The following is a 19,178-nucleotide window of genomic DNA, read 5'->3' as shown; positions in this document are numbered from 1 at the left end:
GTGATATACTTCTTTAACAGAAAAGATTGGGTGAAATTTTTCCAACTTTCCCTTAACTAAAAAAGATTTTTTTTTTCTTTTGGAGACAGAGTCTCGCTCTGTCGCCAGGCTGGAGTGCAGAGGTGTGATCTCGGCTCACTGCAACCTCTGCCTCCTGGGTTCAAGCAATTGTCCTGCCTCAGCCTCCCAAGTAGCTGGGATTACAGGGGTGCACCATCATGCCCAGCTAATTTTTGTATTTTTAGAAGAGACAGGATTTCACCATATTGGGCAGGATGGTCTTGATCTCTTCACCTTGTTATCTGCCCGTCTCCGCCTCCCAAAGTGCTAGGATTTACAGGCATGAGCCACCGCACCTGGCCCACTAACAAAGATTTTAAAACCTCTTTGAGAATATGGAGTAATCATCTATTTTATTGAAATACTTGAATGAACAAACTAAAAAAGTAAAACACAAGATTCATATATTTTTCCAATATTATAAAAAATTTCAAACATATACAGAAGTTAAAAGAGATAAATCTATTTTAATTCCTAAAAATTTTAAAAATGTATATTCTTTATTTACATTCTCTTAAACCCATGAGCATTTTTCGGGCGTGGTGGCTCATGCCTGTAATCACAGCACTTTGGGAGACTGAGGCAGGTGGATCACCTGAGGTCAGGAGTTAGAAACCAGCCTGGCCAACATGATGAAACCCCATCTCTAATTGAAAAAAAAAAAAATACAAAAATTAGCTGGCCGTGGTGGCAGACACCTGTAACCCCAGCTACTCGGGAGGCTGAGGCAGGAGAATCGCTTGAACCCAGGAGGTGGAGGTTGCAGTGAGCCGAGATTACGCCATTGCACTCCAGCCTGGGAGATACAGCAAGACTCCATCTCAGAAAAATATATATATAAAATTATTTCATATCTTTCTTATTTTATCTTTATTCCACTAGTTCCTATTTCTCTGATCAAAAAACCACTAAGAAACTAACAAAATATTGCTTTCTCAGTCATACTGATTTGATTTAAAGATAATCATGCAGACTTTGAAAGCAATACAAAGGTAGTTTAAAGTGAGGATAAAAAGAGTTTCTCTTTTTTCTTTTAAAAATTTTTGGCCAGGCACGGTGGCTCACGCCTGTAATCCCAGCACTTTGGGAGGCCTAGGCGGACGGATCACGAGGTCAGGAGATCGAGACCTGGCTAACACGGTGAAACCCTGTCTCCACTAAAAATACAAAAATTAGCTGGGTGTGGTGGTGGGCACCTGTAGTCCCAGCTGCTCGGGAGGCTGAGGCAGGAGCATGGTATGAACCCAGGAGGTGGAGCTTGCAGTGAGCTGAGATTGCACCACTGCACTCCAGCCTGGGCCACAGAGTGAGACTCCATCTCAAAAAAAAAAAAAAAAAAAAAAAATTGGTGGATACACAGTGATGAGTGCATGTCCTTTGTAGGGACATGGATGAAGCTCTAGAAACCATCATTCTGAGCAAACTATCACAAGGACAGAAAACCAAACACCGCATGTTCTCACTCACAGATGGGAACTGAACAATGAGAACACTTGGACACAGGGTGGGGAACATCACACACCGGGGCCTGTCATGGGGTGGGGGGAGGGGGAGGGATAGCATCAGGAGATATACCTAATGTAAGTGATGAGTTAACGGGTGCAGCACACCAACATGGCACATGTATACCTATGTAACAAACCTGCACATTGTGCACGTGTACCCTAGAATTTAAAGTATAATTTAAAAAAAACTTTGTGGATACACAGTGGATGAATACATTTATAAGGATTTCTCAATTCCAATGGATCAGCTACAGAATATCCTATGTTAAAGGTGGTTTATTTTTCTTTTCTCTTTTTTTTTTTTTTGAGACAGGGTATCGCTCTGTTGCCCAGGCTGAAGTACAATGATGTGATCACTACTCACTGCAGTCTTGACCTCCTAAGCTCAAGCAATCCTCCCACCTCAGCCTCCTTGAGTATCCAGGACTACAGGCACGCGCCACCACACCTGCCTACTTTTTTTTTTTTTTTTTTGACACGGAGTCTTGCTTTGTTGCCCAGGCTGGAGTGCAGTGGCAGGATCTCGGCTCACTGCAAGCTCCACCTCCCAGGTTCACGCCATTCTCCTGCCTCAGCCTCCCGAGTAGCTGGGACTACAGGCGCCTCTCAATCTCCTGACCTCGTGATCTGCCCGCCTCGGCCTCCCAAAGTGCTGGGATTACAGGCGTGAGCCACTGCGCCCGGCCGACACCTGCCTACTTTTAAAAATCTTCTGTAGAGACAGGGTCGCATGATGTTGCCCAGGCAGGTCTCAAACTCCTGGACTCGAGTAACCCTCCCACCTTGGCCTCCCAAAGTGCTTGGGATTACAGGCGTGACCCACTGAGGCCAGCCTACTCTTTCTTTTCAAAACATGATTATAGGATGTTGGTGGGGCATAGTGGCTCACACCTGTAATCCCAGCACTTTGGGAGTCCAAGACGGGTGGATCACTTGAGCTCAGGAGTTCAAGACCAGCCTGGCCAACATGGTGAAACCCTGTCTCTACTAAAAATACAAAAACTAGCCAGGCATGGTAAGTGCCTGTAAACCCAGCTACTCAGCAGGCTGAGGCAGGAGAATTGCTTGAACCTGGGAGGCAGAGGTTGCAGTGAGCCAAGATGGTGCCGATTGTGCCCTCTTATTATAAACAAAACTAATAAACATAAAAACAAACAACACATGGTTATAGAATGTAGATATATGGATATATACTTTTTTTTTTTTTTTGAGATAGAGTTTTGCTCTTGTTGCCCAGGCTAGAGTGCAATGGTGTGATCTCGGCTCACTGCAACCTTCGCCTCACCTCCCGGGTTCAAGCAATTCTCTTGCCTCAGCCTCCCAAGTAGCTGGGATTACAGGCATGTGCCACCATGCCCGGCTAATTTTGTATTTTTTAGTAGAGATGGGGTTTGACTATGTTGGTCAGGCTGGTCTCAAATTCCTGACCTCAGGTGATCCGCCTGCCTCAGCCTCCCAAAGTGCTGGTATTACAAGCATGAGCCACTGCACCCAGCGACTTTTTTTTTAAGAGCTGGTGTCTTGCTATGTTGTCCAGGCTGGCCTCAAACTTCTGTTCTCAAGGGATCCTCCCACCTCCCAAGTAGCTGGGTTTGGACATACATGCTTAACTCAGCCTAACCCTACTAATGGGTAACCAGGGACCTCAGAAAGCAATTTGGTAGAGAATCTCTTATAGATACAGGTGGCAAATACAAAGCTAGTATGTCTAAGTAATACATTTTTGTGTAACCCAACTAGAAAGAGAGAATTGCAGAGAAAAAAAAAATTTCATGGAATTTTTTTCCTTTGGGAAAATTTTAAATATAAATATCTATCCACAGATTATAGGGAAAACTGCACTAGCAAGCACACCTATGTCTTTACAAACTAATCTAAATGAAAAAAGTAGACAATTCCACATTAAAAAAACAACTTTAGGCTGGGCGCAGTGGCTCAGGCCTGTAATCCCAGCACTTTGGGAGGCCGAGGCAAGTGGATCACCTGAGGTCAGGAGTTCGAGACCACCCTGGCCAACATGGCGAAACCCTGTCTCTACTAAAAATACAAAAATTAGCCAGGTGTGGTGGCGGGTGCCTGTAATCCCAGCTACCTGGGAGGCTAAGGCAGGAGAATCCCTTGAGGGTTACCCGGGAGGCGGAGGTTGCAGTGAGCTGAGACCACGTCACTATACTCCAGCCTAGGCAACAGAACTCTGTCTCAAAAACAAACAAAACCACTTCATTATCAATTCAATCAATTCTTGTGTTTCTGTTCTTCTTCCTTTTTTTTTTTTTTTTTTGAAACGGAGTCTCATTCTGTCACCCAGGCTGGAGTGCAGTGGCACGATCTGGGCTCACTGCAACCTCCGCCTCCCGGGTGCAAGCAATTCTCCTGCCTCAGCCTCTGGAGTAGCTGGGACTACAGGTGCACGCCACCACACCCAGCTAATTTTTGTACTTTTAGTAGAGATGGGGTTTCACCATGTTGGCTAGGATGGTCTCGATCTTCTGACCTCATGAAACACCTGCCTCAGCCTCCCAAAGTGCTGGGATTACAGGCATGAGCCACTGCGCCCGGCCATGTTTCCGTTCTTAAACACAAGACTAATTAAAAACACATTCTGGGCCGGCCGAGGTGGCTCACACCTGTAATACTAGCACTTTGGGAGGCTGAGGCAGGTGGATCACTTAAGGTCAGGAATTCAAGACCAGCCTGGCCAACATAGCGAAACCCTGTCGTTACTAAAAATATACAAATTAGCCGGGAGTGTTGTCTTGTGCCTGTAATCCTAGCAACTGGGGAGGCTGAGGCACGAGAATTGCGTGAACCTGGGAAGCGGAGGTTGTAGTGAGCTGGGATCACACCACTGCACTTCAGCCTGGGCAATAGAGCGAGACTCAGTCTCAAAAAAAAATTTTTTTTGGATAAATTCTAATAGCAAATTTTAAGGAATAAGAGGTTTCATCCATGTTTCCTATTTACTGATCACGTATAAACGCTTACCTAAAGAAAAAGATCAAGCTATTTGAAGCATCTGTGACTAACACAAGCCTAAGTAAATAATCACCACTTCCCATCAATGGGAAAGATAGTCACTGCCTTTATAATGATGAGGCACTAGTTTACAATTGTTACTGATGGTAAACAGGGCAAGGATTAAAGGGCAGAGAAGCCTCTGATCTAGTTCAGGCAGTGTGACAGGAAAATCTGGCCTGAGAGCACAAGTACAAAATATTTCTCTAAGGAAATTAGGTCAAAAGGAAAAGGATTAAACACCAACAAATCACATCCCTCTTTGCTTATTGTTGAAAGGTTGCTTCAATTTGACTTGAATATTTGCAACACAATTTTACACTGACATATTTTCAACATATCCCTAAATTCAAGGATTCAATGTTATTTATCAAAATGCTATTTTGGGAAAAAAAAATATAAGCATTGCAATGCACTTATGCACTTTTTTTTTTTTTTTTTGAGACGGAGTTTCGCTCTTGTTGCCCAGGCTGGAGTGCAATGGCGCGATCTCAGCTCACCGCAACCTCTGCCTCCCAGGTTCAAGTGATTCTCCTGTCTCAGTCTCCCAAGTAGCTGGGATTACAGGCACGCGCTACCATGCCCAGCTAATTTTGTATTTTTAGTAGAGACGGGGTTTCTCCGTGTTGGTCAGGCTGGTCTCAAACTCCCGACCTCAGGTGATCCACCCGCCTCGGCCTTCCAAACTGCTGGGATTACAGGCATGAACCACCACGTCTGGCCAATGCATTTTTACTCCAAAAACAAGGGGCAAAAATCTAATTTTGTTAAGTTACCAGGAGATAAATTCTTTCCTTTAAACAGCTACTACAAGTATCCTATATTTCTTTATATAAAATTTTGTTGGTTTGGGAGGCTGAGGAGGGCGGATCACAAAGTCAGGAGTTCAAGACCAGCTTGGCCAAGATGGTGAAACCCCATCTCTACTAAAAATACAAAAAAACTAGCCGGGCGTGGTGGCGGGTGCCTGTAATCCCAGCTACTCAGGAGCCTGAGGCTGAGAACTGCTTCAACCCGTGAGGTGGAGGTTGCAGAGAGCCACGATCACGCCACTGCACTCCAGCCTGGGCAATAAGAGCGAAACTCCGTCTGGGGAGAAAAAAAAAAAGGACAAAGGATTTAAATAGACACTTCTCCAAAGAAGACAAATGGCCAATAAACATAAGAAAAGATTATCATTAGTCATTAGGGAAATGCAAATCAAAACCACAGTAAGTCCCGGGAGGTAGCAAAAACTCTCTCTCACTTTGGGAAGCCAAGGCAGGAGGATTACTTGAGCCCAGGAGTTCCGGACCAGCCGGGGCAACACAAATGAGACCCTGTCTCTAGGGTGGCATTTGCCTGTAGTCTCAGCTATTCAGGATGCTGAGGTGGGAGGACAACTTGAACCCAGAAAGGTGAGGCTACTGTCAGCTATGATTGCGCCACTGCATGGTAGCCTGGGCGACAGAGCAAGGCCCTGTTTCTAAAAACAAAATAAAACCAAAAGAAGCCCATGATGAGATACCACTTCATATCCACTATGAATAAAGAAAGACAGGCTGGGGGCAGTGGCTCATGCCTGTAATCCCAGCACTCTGGGAGCCCAAGGCAGGAGGATCACCTGAGGTCAAGAGTTCAAGATCAGCCTGACCAACATAGTGAAATCTCGTCTCTACTAAAACTACAAAAATTAGCTGGGTGTGGTGGTGGGCACCTATAATCCCAGCTACTTGGGAGGCTGAGACAGGAGAATTGCTTGAATCTGGGAGGTGGAGGTTGCAGTGAGCCGAGATAGTGCCACTGCACTCCAACCTGGTGACAGAGCAAGACTCTGTCTCAAAAAAAAAAAAAAAAAAGAAAGAAAGACAAGTGGTAAAAAGGATGTGGAGAAACTGGAACCCTCATATTGCTGGTCAGATTGTAAAATGGTACAGCTGCTACGGAAAACAGTTTAGCAATTCTGTAGAAACTAAACAGAGTTACCACATGACCCAGCAATTCCACTCCTAAACATATACCCAAGAGAATCAGAAACACGTCCACACAAAAACTTGTACACAGATGTTCACAGGAGCATTATTCAGAACAGCCAACAAGCAGAAACAATGTAAATGTCCATCACCTGATGAATGTCTAAACAATGAAATATTATTCAGCCATAAAAAGCAGTGAAATACTGATATATGCTGCAAACTGGATAAACTTTAAAAACATGCTAAAGAAAATAAGGCTGGTATGAAATGCCACATATCATATAATTCCATTGTATGAGATACCCAGAGTAGACAAATCCATTGATAGAGAAAGTAGTTAATAGTTAACAGGGCTAGGAGGGGAGGAGGGTGGAGCGTGACTAAGGGCTACGGAGTTTCTTTCTGGGGTGATGAAAAATATTCTGGAATTAGATAGTGGAGATGATCATTCAACTTGGTAAGTATCTTTTTTTCTTTTGAGACGAGACAAACTCTTGCTCTGTCGCCCAGGCTGGAGTGCAGTGGTGCGATCTCGGCTCACTGCAGCCTCCGCCTCCTGGGTTCAAGAGATTCTCCTGCCTCAGCCTCCTGAGTAGTTGGGACTACAGGCGTGCCCCACCACACAAGGCGAATTTTTTGTATTTTTATTAGAGACGGGGTTTCACCGTGTTAGCCAGGCTGGTCTCAATCTCCTGACCTCGTGATCCACCCACCTTGGCCTCCCAAAGTGCTGGGATTACAGGGGTGAACCACCATGCCAGGCCTTTTTTTTTTTGAGACGGAGTCTCGCTCTGTCACCCAGGCTGGAGTGCAGTGGCGTGATCTCGGCTCACTGCAACCTCCGCCTCCCGGGTTCAAGCAATTCTCCTGTCTCAGCCTCCCAAGTAGCTGGGATTACAGGTGCATGCCACCAAGCCCGGCTAATTTTTGTATTTTTAGTAGAGATGGGGTTTCACCATGTTGGTCAGGCTGGTCTTGAACTCCCGACCTCATGATCTGCCCGCCTCGGCCTCCCAAAGTGCTGAGATTACAGGCATGAGCCACTGTGCCGGGCCACAACTTGGTAAATATTTTAAAACCACTGAAGATGAATTGCATGGTATATGAATGATGATATCTCAAACAAATTTTTAAAAGGAAAGGATTAGGCCCACATGTACAGCTGTCCCTTGGCACACATAGGAGACTAGTTCTAGGACCACCCACGTATAACCAAATCTATGCATACTCAAGTTCTGCAGTTGGCCCTGTGGAACCCACACATATGAAAAGTTAGCTCCTCATATATGCTGGCCATATGTGTTTGGCTGAATAAAAGCTAGGTATAAGTGGGCCTGAGCAATTCAAACCCGCTGTTCAAGAGTCAACTGCATTAACATACACAGCTCTCAAAACATTGCATACTGAAAACAAGCAATTTGCAAAAATATGAATATGCTATTTATACTTTTAAAAAAATCACATGTTCAATGAAGATATGTTATAGAACTTCAGCTTCATCTATCAGAGTCTATTCTTTTCTCATAAAGAAGGATCTATATATATGCATTCCTCAAGTAATTAAAAATAATTAAAATTACAAAAAAGTAGACAATTACTTAAACAGGCCATTCACAAAAGAATTACAACTGACCAAAAAGCATATAAAAAGATGTTTACAAACTAGTATCCAAATAAATGCAGACTTAAAATGCAGGCCAGGCATGGTGGCTCACGCCTGTAATGCCAGCACTTTGGGAGGCCGAGGCGGGTGAATCACCTGAGGTCAGGAATTCGAGACCAGCCTGGCCCACAAGGTGAAACCCCGTCTCTATTAAAAATACAAAAATTAGCCTGGCATGGTGGCGGGCACCTGTAATCTCAGTTACTTGGGAGGCTGCGGCTGAGGCACCTGAGGCTGGCACTTGAATCCAGGTGGCGGAAGTTGCAGTGAGCTGAGATCGAGCCACTGCACTCCAGCCTGGGTGAGAACAGCGAAACTCTGCCTCAAAAAAAAAATAGAAACAAAAAACAAACAAAAAAGCAGGCTGAGTATCCCTTAACCAAAATGCATGGGACCAGAAGTGTTTCAGAGTTCAAATGTTTTCAGGTTTTGGAATATTCACAGAAATACACTGGTTAAGCACCCCTACATGAAATTTGAAATCTGAAATGCTCCAATGGAACATTTCCTTTAAGCGTCATGACGCACCTAAAAGGATTTCAGAGCATTTTGAATTCCAGATTTTCAGACTATGGATGCTCAACCTGTTAGTAACCTGAGATCAAATAAAACTCTCTTTAGGACTATGAAGACCCAACTTTTAATGATCAGACACAGAAGGATTCAAAAGGATGCATTCTGAAAAGACTTTTATTATGGGTACACAAAACTAAGGGAGGAGGGGCTCACTGCACTGCTAGGGCCTACAAATAGTTACAGAGGACAGGGACAGTGTCATGATCATCTGCATATTTTCTGAGCCTAGTGATGTCTGAATCAACACATTTGCTATTAATTTTGCACATAAGTGTGTGCTCTTTTTTTATTCTTTCCTTCTACATTTTCTACTCCTATATCACCACCCACAATTAGAATTCTCAAAGCGAACAGGCCTCAGCCTTGAATTGATTACACTAAAGTAGTGTTTCCACACTTGGTCTAACTAATAATATACAGATACTACTAACATACAAATTCTAGGACCCCATCCCACATCTACAGAATCTTAATCTCTAGGGAAGGAGTTTGGGAATCTCTAAGTTTAACAGTCACCTTTAGTGACTAATACAACTTGGCAAGTTTTGGAAAGAATGCATAGAAGGAAAATAAATTTAATCCCAAGAGGAGCTAGTTTACTCCTAAAGAATCTCCAGATGGGTGAATAGCAAATCTTCACTGCTATGTGACCTTGAATGAGTTACTTAAACTTGCTAAATCTCAATTTGTTCATTTATAAAAAGGAGAATACTCTTTGTTCTGGCAAAATTAAGGTTGCAAGAATAAAACTATGTATGTTGGCATTTATTAAATATTAGTTTCTTTCCTTTTCTACTCTAAGAAATTATTCTTTTTCCTTTTTTTTTTTTTTTTTTTGGAGATGGAGTTTCACTCTTGTTTCTCAGGCTAGAGTGCAGTGGTGTGATCTCAGCTCACTGCAGCCTCCGCTTCCTGGGTTCAAGTAATTCTCCTGCCTCGGCTTCCTGAGTAGCTGGGATTACAGGTGCCCGCCACCACGTCCAGCAAATTTTGTATTTTTAGTAGAGATGGGGTTTCACCACGTTGGCCAGGCTGGTCTTGAACGCCTCACCTCAGGTGATCCGCCTACCTCAGCCTCCCAAAGTGCTGGGATTACAGGCGTAAGCCACCGCGCCTGGCAACAAATTATTCTTTAGGTCTGTAAAGGTTGAAATGTTTCTTTGAAGAAAAAAAAGGAGGAAAATTTCTTGATTAAAATAAAAGACACTGACCTTATAAACTGAACAATTTTCAGCCTCTGTATAATTTTATTATATCACATCAAATTTGTTTAGAAGGTTTTATCATCCAGTTCTACTTTTTTTTTTTTTTTTTGAGATGGAGTTTCACTCTGTCACCCAGGCTAGAGAAGTGCAGTGGTGTGATTTTGGCTCACCATGACCTCCACCTCCCAGGTTCAAGCAATTCTCCTGTCTCAGCCTCCCAAATAGCTGGGACTTCAGATGCACGCCACCATGCCCAGCTAATTTTTGTATTTTTAGTAGAGACAGGGTTTCACCATGTTGAGCAGGCTGGTCTCAAACTCCTGACCTCAAGTGATCAGCCCACCTCGGCCTCCCAAAGTCCTGTGATTACTGGTGTGAGCCACAGCGCCCGGCCCACTTTCATTTTATGTAGTGATCCAAATTAAATTTTGTTCAGAACCCCTAATATTCCAGCTATGGGATGGAGCTACTTTAAGTCTTTCCAGTACATAAAAACACACTACATCTAGTAACTTTTCATATCGTGGCAAATTACGGTTAATGGTAAGTGTGAAATTGTAACCAAAGTCTCAATATTAAGGTTAGGAGATAGACAATACTCTCTAGCCAACCATCAGACACTGAAGTCTTACAATCTTGAAGCTTTCTTCAATTGCATTGTATAGGAAGGCTGACATGGTGGTACAATTCATTACCATTAACTAAATTATGTAAGTAATGAGTTTTTTGATTATTTGATTCATTAATGAAAATATCTGTAGTAGAATCTTTGCATTTCGGAGAGTTACTGACACTAACAGCAAAAGTAGGATAGACGATTTTTTTCCTTCTTTTTCTCTTTTTTTGAGACACGGTCTTGCTTTGTCGCCAAGGCTGGAATTCAATGGCTGGCTCGCTGCAGCCTCACCTCCCAGGCTCAAGCGATCCTCCTACCTCAGTCCCTAAGTAGCTGGAACTATAGCCATGCACCACCATGCCTAGCTAATTTTATTTTTTTATACATATGGGGTTTTCCCATGTTGCTCAGGCTGGTTTTGAACTTCTGGGCTCAAACACTCTGCCTACCTCAGCCTCAGCTTACAGGTGTGAGTCACTGTGCCCAGCCCTGATTTCTTCCTTCTCTGAGTGTCTGAATCATTAATAATTATCAGATGCTTCCCAGAATTGAGGGCTTGCCTCCTTTGGTAAGTACTAAGGGAAATTACCTTAATATATGAATGACTGGCCTTCCCAGCCATGTGAGATACTCAATATATATTTGAAGAACATAGTAATAAATACAGAATAAATAAGTCTTGGTTCTCCTATAGTCTAATGATCACATCCAGAAATTCACAAAATCTAATTTGAAATAAACACAAGTAAGCAAAATAAAGAAGCAAATGTTTTTCTTAAATTATCTCTTACACAACAGTGCAAAGTATTACCAGTCCTGAGGATTTTCTAGTATATGGTGAACATAAGAATGAATCAGGTAAGCTCATACAATTTACATATAATTTATATAACATACAAAGTCACATACATTTATCTATTTCATATAATCCATATTCCTACACATTTAATACAATTTATATGTATATATATATACATTTTTTTTTTGAGACAGGGTCTCTGTCACCCAGGATGGGGTACAGTGGCATGACCATGGCTCACTGCAGCCTCAACCTTCTTAAAAGAAGTAGCTAGGACCACAGGTATGCACCACCATACCCGGCTTTTTTTTTTTTTTTTTTAAAGACAGGTGTCTCAACATGTTGCCCAGGCAGGTCTTGAACTCCTAGGCTCAAGGGCTCCTCCCATCTCCTCCTTCCAAAGTGCTGGGATTATAGGCATAAGCCATTTGCGCCTGGCCTATATTTATACATTTTACATAATTTACATATTTTTATACATTTAATAATTTATAGAAAATGTAGGGAAAAAAGAACAGTAGAAGATGTAATACTTACACACAAAGGTCTCTACATGTGTGCACAAGTCGCCACATTTAGGACAGCGCAGCTGGTTTCCACCTTTCCCAGAATTCCCAGAGCCTGATTTCTTACTACTTCCCTCACTTGCTGATTTCTAACGTTTATGAAGGAGAAAAAAGGAAAAGTGTCAATTATTAGTTTCAGACAACCAATTTAAATATAAACAATGCTGTTTGTAATTAATTTTATAATTTTCTATATTTCTAGGATGAAATTATTAGTATATTTTATAATTCTATTACTGGTGTCAGAAGATCTATTTACTTCAAAAATCAAATCAGTTCTAGTAAATACATGTATATCTGTAGTCCTCCTTTGTATAACATGTGCCAACATATATAATAAATAGCTTTCATTCAATGACTCAGGCACTAGAAAATTTACTAAGGGTAAAAAACTACATTTCAATGAAATTGAATCAGGAGTTACTATCATGGTAGGTAGTGACTCTGACTATTCTGAGATCTAACTTTTCTTATCTCTAAAATGGGAATAATTTTACCCACATCAGAGTCACTGTTAAGATTAAGTATGGATATGTAAGTGCCTCACATTTTGTCTAACATATAAAATTAACTCAAGTGTTAGTCAAATTCACATAATGAAAAAAACTGGTAAGTCACTGACCCAATACAACTACCAACATAAGTTATACTAGCTACAACATAAAGTTATACCAGAAATATGAAATTTTTAGGCTACCAGAGTAGCCCACCATTAAGTTATACCACAAATCTGAAATTTTTAGGTAGAGGATAAAGTGAGGTCTATACCGTCACAAGTTGTAAGAATTATATGAAAGCAGGAAATGATGGCTATTCCTAATTCAATACTACTGACTAACAGTCATTTAATGACACTTCTTTACTACTTTGGGGTGTTAGAAATTTTAATTGCTGCTTACTATGTGCAATGCTTATAAAAGTATTTTAAGGTTCAAAATGAAACATCTAATTACATAAAATTATTCAGATCATTTTAGCTATCTCATATTTCCTACAGAAAATATATAAGCCCGTAAGAGACAGTACTATGATATTTTTTAAAGGAGGGAACTCACAGTGTGTACAGGTGCCAGTAAGATAAAATAATTACCTTATTTCCATCTCCAGAACCATCTTTACTTATCCCATCTTTTGAGGCAAAGTATGCTGGTGTTTCTGTAAAGGATCTAAGAGGAGCTCTTCGCAGAATCTGAGTTTCAAATGTCCCAAGCCTTCCTAAAACTGACATACGAATGCGACCACCAGAAATACCTGAAAATAAAAGGAAATCTACATCAAATATAGACATGCCTCAATAAATCCCCTGGAAAGAAAAATTCCTTGAGCATAAAGGAGGTTGAAAAAAAGCTATCATTTTCACAGCAGTAGTATAAACTGAGAGAAAAAAATGACACCAACAGAGGCAAAGTCCTTTCAAAGACAGGCCAGCAGGTCTGGGCCTCTGAAAGATTCTAAATAAATAAAGGTGTTTCTGTATGTGTCCTTTGGAAGTAAGTAAGGCAAGATCACCCACGTCATAACTTTTTCAAAGTTTGAATGGACTTCAACATCTGCCTCACCTGTAAGATTTTGAAAAAGGCCATTTATGCCCTATATTCTTATTATTTCTACCAATGAGAATAAACATCTGACAGCAACTCGTCTGTTATTATAGAAGAATACTATCTGGGCCAGGTGTGGTGGCTCACCCCTGTAATCCTAGCATTTCGGGAGGCCGAGGCAGGCGGATCACTTGAGGTCAGGAGTTCAAAACCAGCCTGGCCAACATGGTGAAACCCCGTCTCTACTAAAAATAAAAAAAAATTAGCCAGGCATGGTAGTGGGCGCCTTTAATCCCAGCTACTCGGGAGGCTGAGGCAGGAGAATCGCTTGAACCCGGGAGGCGAAGGTTGCAGCGAACTGAAGTCGTGCCACCACACTCCAGCCTGGGTGACAGAACGAGACTCCATCTCAAAAAAAAAAAAAAAAAAAAAAATCTGTAACAATGGAAACAAACTTCAAACGTTCTTTAAGGCCAGGCGTGGTGGCTCATGCCTGTAATCCCAGAATTCAAGACCAGCCTGGCCTACATGGTGAAACCCTGTCTCTACTAAAAATACAAAAATTAGCTGGGTGTGCTGGCAGGCATCTGTAATCCCAGCTACTCAGGAGGCTGAGGCAGGCGAATTGCTTGAACCCAGGAAGCAGAGGTTGCAGTAAGCCAAGATTGTGCCACTGCACTCCAGCCTGGGCAACAGAGGGAGACTCTGTCTCAAAAAAAAAAAAAGAAAGAAATTCTTTAAAAAATTGTGTTATTCCACTTATATGTGGTACTTAGAAGGCAAAATCATAGAGACAATGAGTAGAATGGCAGTTCCTGGGGGTTGGGGAAAATGGAGAGTTATTGTTGTAATGGGTACAGAGCTTCAGTTTTACAAGATGATGGCAATGGTTGCACAGTATCAATGTACTTAATACTACCAAACTATACACTAAAAATAGTTAAGTCTTGTAAATCTTATATGTATCTTACCACAATAAAAAAAAATTGAAGGAGCCAGGTGTGATGGCTCACGCCTGTAATCCCAGCACTGGAGGTTGAGGTGGGTGGATCACTTGAGGTCAGGAGTTTAAGACCAGCCTGCCCAACATGGTGAAACCCTGTCTCTACTAAAGATACAAAAAGTAGCCAGGCATGGTGACAGGTGCCTGTAATCCCAGCTACTTGGGAAGCTGAGGCAGGGGAATCGCTTGAACGAGACAGAGGTTGCAGTGAGCCGAGATTGCACCACCGTACTCCAGCCTGTGCAACAGAGCAAGGCTGTGTCTCAAAATAAATAAATAAATAAATAAATAAATAAATAAAGTATCAATCTCAAAAGTAGGCTTAGAAAAAGTAATTGAGGGGGCCGGGTACAGTGACTCATGCCAGTAATCTCAGCACTTTGGGAGGCCCAGGGGAGCGGATCACGAGGACAGGAGATCGAGACCATCCTGGCTAATAAGGTGCTACCCCATCTCTACTAAAAATACAAAAAATTAGCTGGGCGTGGTGACACGTGCCTGTAGTCTCAGCTAACCAGGATGCTGAGGCAGGAGAATCGCTTGAACCCAGGAAGCAGAAGTTGCAGTGAGCCGAGATGGCACCACTGCACTCCAGCTTGAGCAGCAGAGTCTCCGTCTCAAAAAAAAAAAAAAGACAGAAAAAGAAAAAGTAATTGAGGGAAAGTGACAGATGCAATCAAAATGACCATTCACCAATCATAAAATCCTCATAAAAATGATAAAGCTCTGTAGCAAACTAATTGGGGTTTCTAACACTTTTTGTGCCATGAACCCCTTGAGCAGTCTGGTGAAGCCTCTGAATAGATCTCTTCTCAGAACAGTATTTTTAAATGTATAAAATAAAATACATAACAAAGGAAACAAATTATAATGAAGTAGTTATCAAAAAATTTTAAAAATATGCCTATTAACAAGCAAAATTAAATAAGATCTAACAGCTTTTTAAATAATTACTATGATTTCAAAGTAGTAAAAAGTATGAGCAATATTCTGAAATATCAGCAACTATAATGTGATATGAAAATATTTCTGATTCTGATTGATGACAAATTCACAGACACTTCTAAGACTACTGTGGATGTGTTGCCTACATTCATAGGCTAAGGAAACGTGTTTCAGTTAGAGCTTAGTGAAAATAAAGTTCACAGAATCTCTGAATTCTATCCAAGGACCCTTTGGAGGCCTGTAAACCTCAGGTGAAGAAGCTCTGAAAGCCAAAAAAGAGAAGTATTTCTGTAAAGTATATTTCACCAGATTACCTGGCAGCAACCAGAAAAGACAATTTAAGTTTCGCTATTTACAGAACTTTATCATACAGACAAAGCTTTCTAAATTTCAGAACAACTGTTTTTAAAAAGAAATACTAGTCTGGGTGCGGTGGCTCACGCCTGTAATCCCAGCACTTTGGGAGGCTAAGGCGGGTGATATCCTAGGGTCCAGGAGTTGGAGTCCAGCCTGACGAACATGGCAAAATCCCATCTCTACTAAAAATACAAAAAATTAGCCAGGCGTGGTAGCGGGCGCCTGTAGTCCCAGCTACTCGGGAGGCTGAGGCAGGAGAATGGCGTGAACCCGGGAGGCGGAGCTTGCAGTAAGCTGAGATCTCGCCACTGCACTCCAGCCTGGGCGACAGAGCAAGATTCTGTCTCAAAAAAAAAAAAAAAGAAAAGAAGACAGATAGAAAGACAGATAGAAGATGGAAAGAAAGACAGAAAGGAAAGAAAGACGGGAAGGAAGGAAGGAAGGAGGGAAGGAGAAAAGAAAAGAAAAAAGAAAAGAAAACAGTTGTTTTGAAAAGAAAAAAAGATAACTGCCTATGTCCTATGATTCAAAAGTGTTCACGGACTATTGGCTAGAACAGATCAATAACACTTTCAAAGAAGCCGTCCCTGACCAAAGAGAACACACACATACTTCATCCACCCACTGGAAACTGTATTATTCTTTGTCTACTCCACTAGATTTAAACATGAGGGTGAGGACTTATTCACCACTCTACCTCCAGCACTAAAAGAAGGCCTGACACACAGTGGGCCCTCGACAAATATGAATATATGTCAGATAGATGGATTAAAAATATGTCACTTTAAAGTGCTGCAAATCGAATTCCTGGAATCGGGACATCTACTGGTTGAGGCTTAACATCGATTTAGGATTAAATTCACTCCCTTACATTTATGTATCATTTTACAAAATGCTTCTGCCCACATTACCTCATTCAATCCCTCCTTCTGTAGTAAAGAAACTGGAAGATATATTTAGTAAAAAATAAGGATTTTATAATTGGCTTAAAAGTTAGATAAAAGGGGCCTTTTTAAACATCCATCCAAGGGTCATAAACCGATAAGCCAGAATAAAACGAATTTGTCTAGAAGTCAGTCATTATAACAGGATCTAGCCTCGTCGTCTGACATCCACAGATTTGAGGAAGAGAAAAAAAAAGTTTATTTTCCAGACTCTCTTGGCTGGGGCGCCATTCTTTCACAGCTTCAGATAAACAGAAAGAAAAGGTAAACAACATGCGCCACTCTTAGGAAACTACCTCCCGGTCAAGTTGGGAAAGCCAGCAAAGGACTGCTGAAACACCCAAGTACTTCCGAACCAACTCCTGCGGGACCTCTCCCCATCTCTCCCGCCGCTGTCCTGCGGGCCCCGGGGCTTGCCTGACGCCGGGAAGTATTGTGAACCTTGTTTATGTCCCAGTGTCTGGGCCGCACAGTGATAGTAACATCTCGGGTATCGCGCGGCTTGCGTCTGGGACGGCCAGCTGGGTGCCCCGAGTCCTGGGGACCCTAGTAGGGACAGATCCTCAGCCGAGCCCCTCCTGGAGCCCCAGCGGGCCCGAGGGGGATCCCGGCCAGGCTGCGGAAAAAGAGCCGCAGCCGTGGCAGGCGGCGGTCCCCGGCAGGGCTGAGTGGGATCTGGAGACATTATTCAATAAGAGGAGCATTTTGTGCCTCTTTTAGGGTTTCTACGAAGTGGCCGCATTCCGGCCCCAAAGTCAGCAGGCCTGAAAGCGCGCAGGCAGGCGCGTGGGAAGAAGTTTACTTCCAATTTGAGCAACGGCTGCTCCAGAGGTTGGCAGAGCCCCATTCCACGGGGAAAGTGGTGGGTGCCGGGCGAAGCGCCGCGCATTCCCTCACAGTCCCCAGGTGCAGCAGGCCTCGTGCCCTCCCCAGGGCCCCCAGCCATCGGTCAGTCCACCCCCTCCCCCAAGGCTGAGGGCTCAGGAGTGGCACTATTTCATTACCTCTCTGCGCGGAGGCGAGTGAGGAGGTGATGAGCCGGGCGGCAGCCGCGCCGCAAGTACAAGCACCGCAGCTGGGCATCTCCGCGGGGCCTAGGCCGGGGCTTTGCCCCCTGAGGACCTCCTGGTCACAGTGCCGTGAATCCTACTCGCAAGGCGCGCTGACTCGGTTTCGAACCCTTCCGCGGGCCCTAGACCCCGTGCAGAGTTCACCTGCCCGGCGGCCAGGCCTTCACGCTTCTATGCCCCACAGCCGTCTATTCACCAGAGTAGACACCCAACCCTCCCTCCCTTCCCCTCCTTCTCCTTCTTCCTCCACCCCCAGCCTACTGGGCCCGGGGAGCTTGCGCGCGCCTGCGCCCTAGGCCCGGGGAGGGGGCGGAGGGCGTGGGCACGCGCCGTGTGTGCGTGCTAGTGAAGCTACGTGAGGCGTAGGCGAGAGGGTGGTGCCCTGGGCGCCAATGAGTGCCCTACGGCAAGCGTCTAGCCCCAACTGGGGCGACTACAGGTCCCGACGCTCAAGGTTGCCAAAAGCCCTTTTATCCTAAAGTTGAAAGGTTTTGCGATAGACACGGAGAGATGCATGCCGGGACTTGTAGTCCCGAGTCGTCACAGTCGAGCTCTTTTTCCGGTCACTTCTAGTGGGCGGCCGGGAAGATCAAGGTGAGGCTGGTGGCTTAACCCTCCACGGGGGAAGTCTCTGAAGTGCCTTGGTAGCCGCTAGATGCTTCAGATTCACTAAATTTCTTCCCCCGGGATTCCACATCCTGGGTTCCTTATCTTCTCATTCTCCTTAGTTTCATCACTTGTAACATGGAGATGGTATTGTTAGTTAGTTCCCTGAGCAACAACTGTTAGTTGGTAACAGCTCCCTCTCCTTGTTCTTTCAGGCCTCGTGGTGATAAAGCTTCGAGCTGTTGCTAGTCCGTGGGTGCTTTAAAGTCTTGAGGGTTTTCTTTTCTTTCTTTTTTTTTTTTTTTTTAAATTTAGTAAAGATGAGGTCTCCATATGTTGCCCAGGCTGGTCTCGAACTCCTGGGCTCAAGTGATCCTCTCGCCTCGCCCTCCCAAAGTGCTGGGATTACAGGCGTGAGCCACCACGCCTGGCTGGTTTTCTTAAACCTAATCACACCCTAGTAAATACTCCCTTCATTAAACCCTTTTCTGTTAGGCTTTGTTTGAACCCTCTTGCAGGGCTTGCTTCTGCACAGCTAAACAGATGGACCAGCTGCACAAGATGGAGGATGGTGACAAGTGACTCACGCCCTTGTCTCATCTGGGTTAGTGCCAGACTGAGTATTTACGTTGTGTATGAGATTCTGATTAACTTTGAACCCCAGAGAAATTGCCAAGTGAGCTTAGGTGCCTTTATTTCTGAGCTTTGGGGGTGCGGATGGGGAGGCAGCAAAGGGAGAGGCAAGACGAGGT

At 43.5% G+C, this 19,178-nt stretch overlaps 1 protein-coding gene across 1 annotated transcript in view; it reads right to left on the bottom strand.

Annotated features, from left to right (window-relative positions):
• The window catches only part of CLPX (caseinolytic mitochondrial matrix peptidase chaperone subunit X), a 38,678-nt gene extending 20,663 nt beyond the window's left edge, over positions 1–18,015 (bottom strand). Inside the window, exons 1-3 of the mRNA XM_032175077.2 lie at positions 17,755–18,015; positions 13,051–13,211; positions 11,932–12,049 (exon numbers count right to left, since the gene is read on the bottom strand). Coding sequence (XP_032030968.1) covers positions 11,932–12,049; positions 13,051–13,211; positions 17,755–17,833 — 358 coding nt within the window. The 5' untranslated portion in view covers positions 17,834–18,015. The remainder of the gene's footprint in view (positions 1–11,931; positions 12,050–13,050; positions 13,212–17,754) is intronic.
• Positions 18,016–19,178: the final 1,163 nt, after the last annotated feature.

Source organism: Hylobates moloch, unplaced genomic scaffold (genome assembly GCF_009828535.3).
Source record: "Hylobates moloch isolate HMO894 unplaced genomic scaffold, HMol_V3 SCAFFOLD_14, whole genome shotgun sequence".
NCBI lineage: Eukaryota > Metazoa > Chordata > Mammalia > Primates > Hylobatidae > Hylobates > Hylobates moloch.
This window is presented reverse-complemented; position numbering and strand designations above follow the sequence as displayed.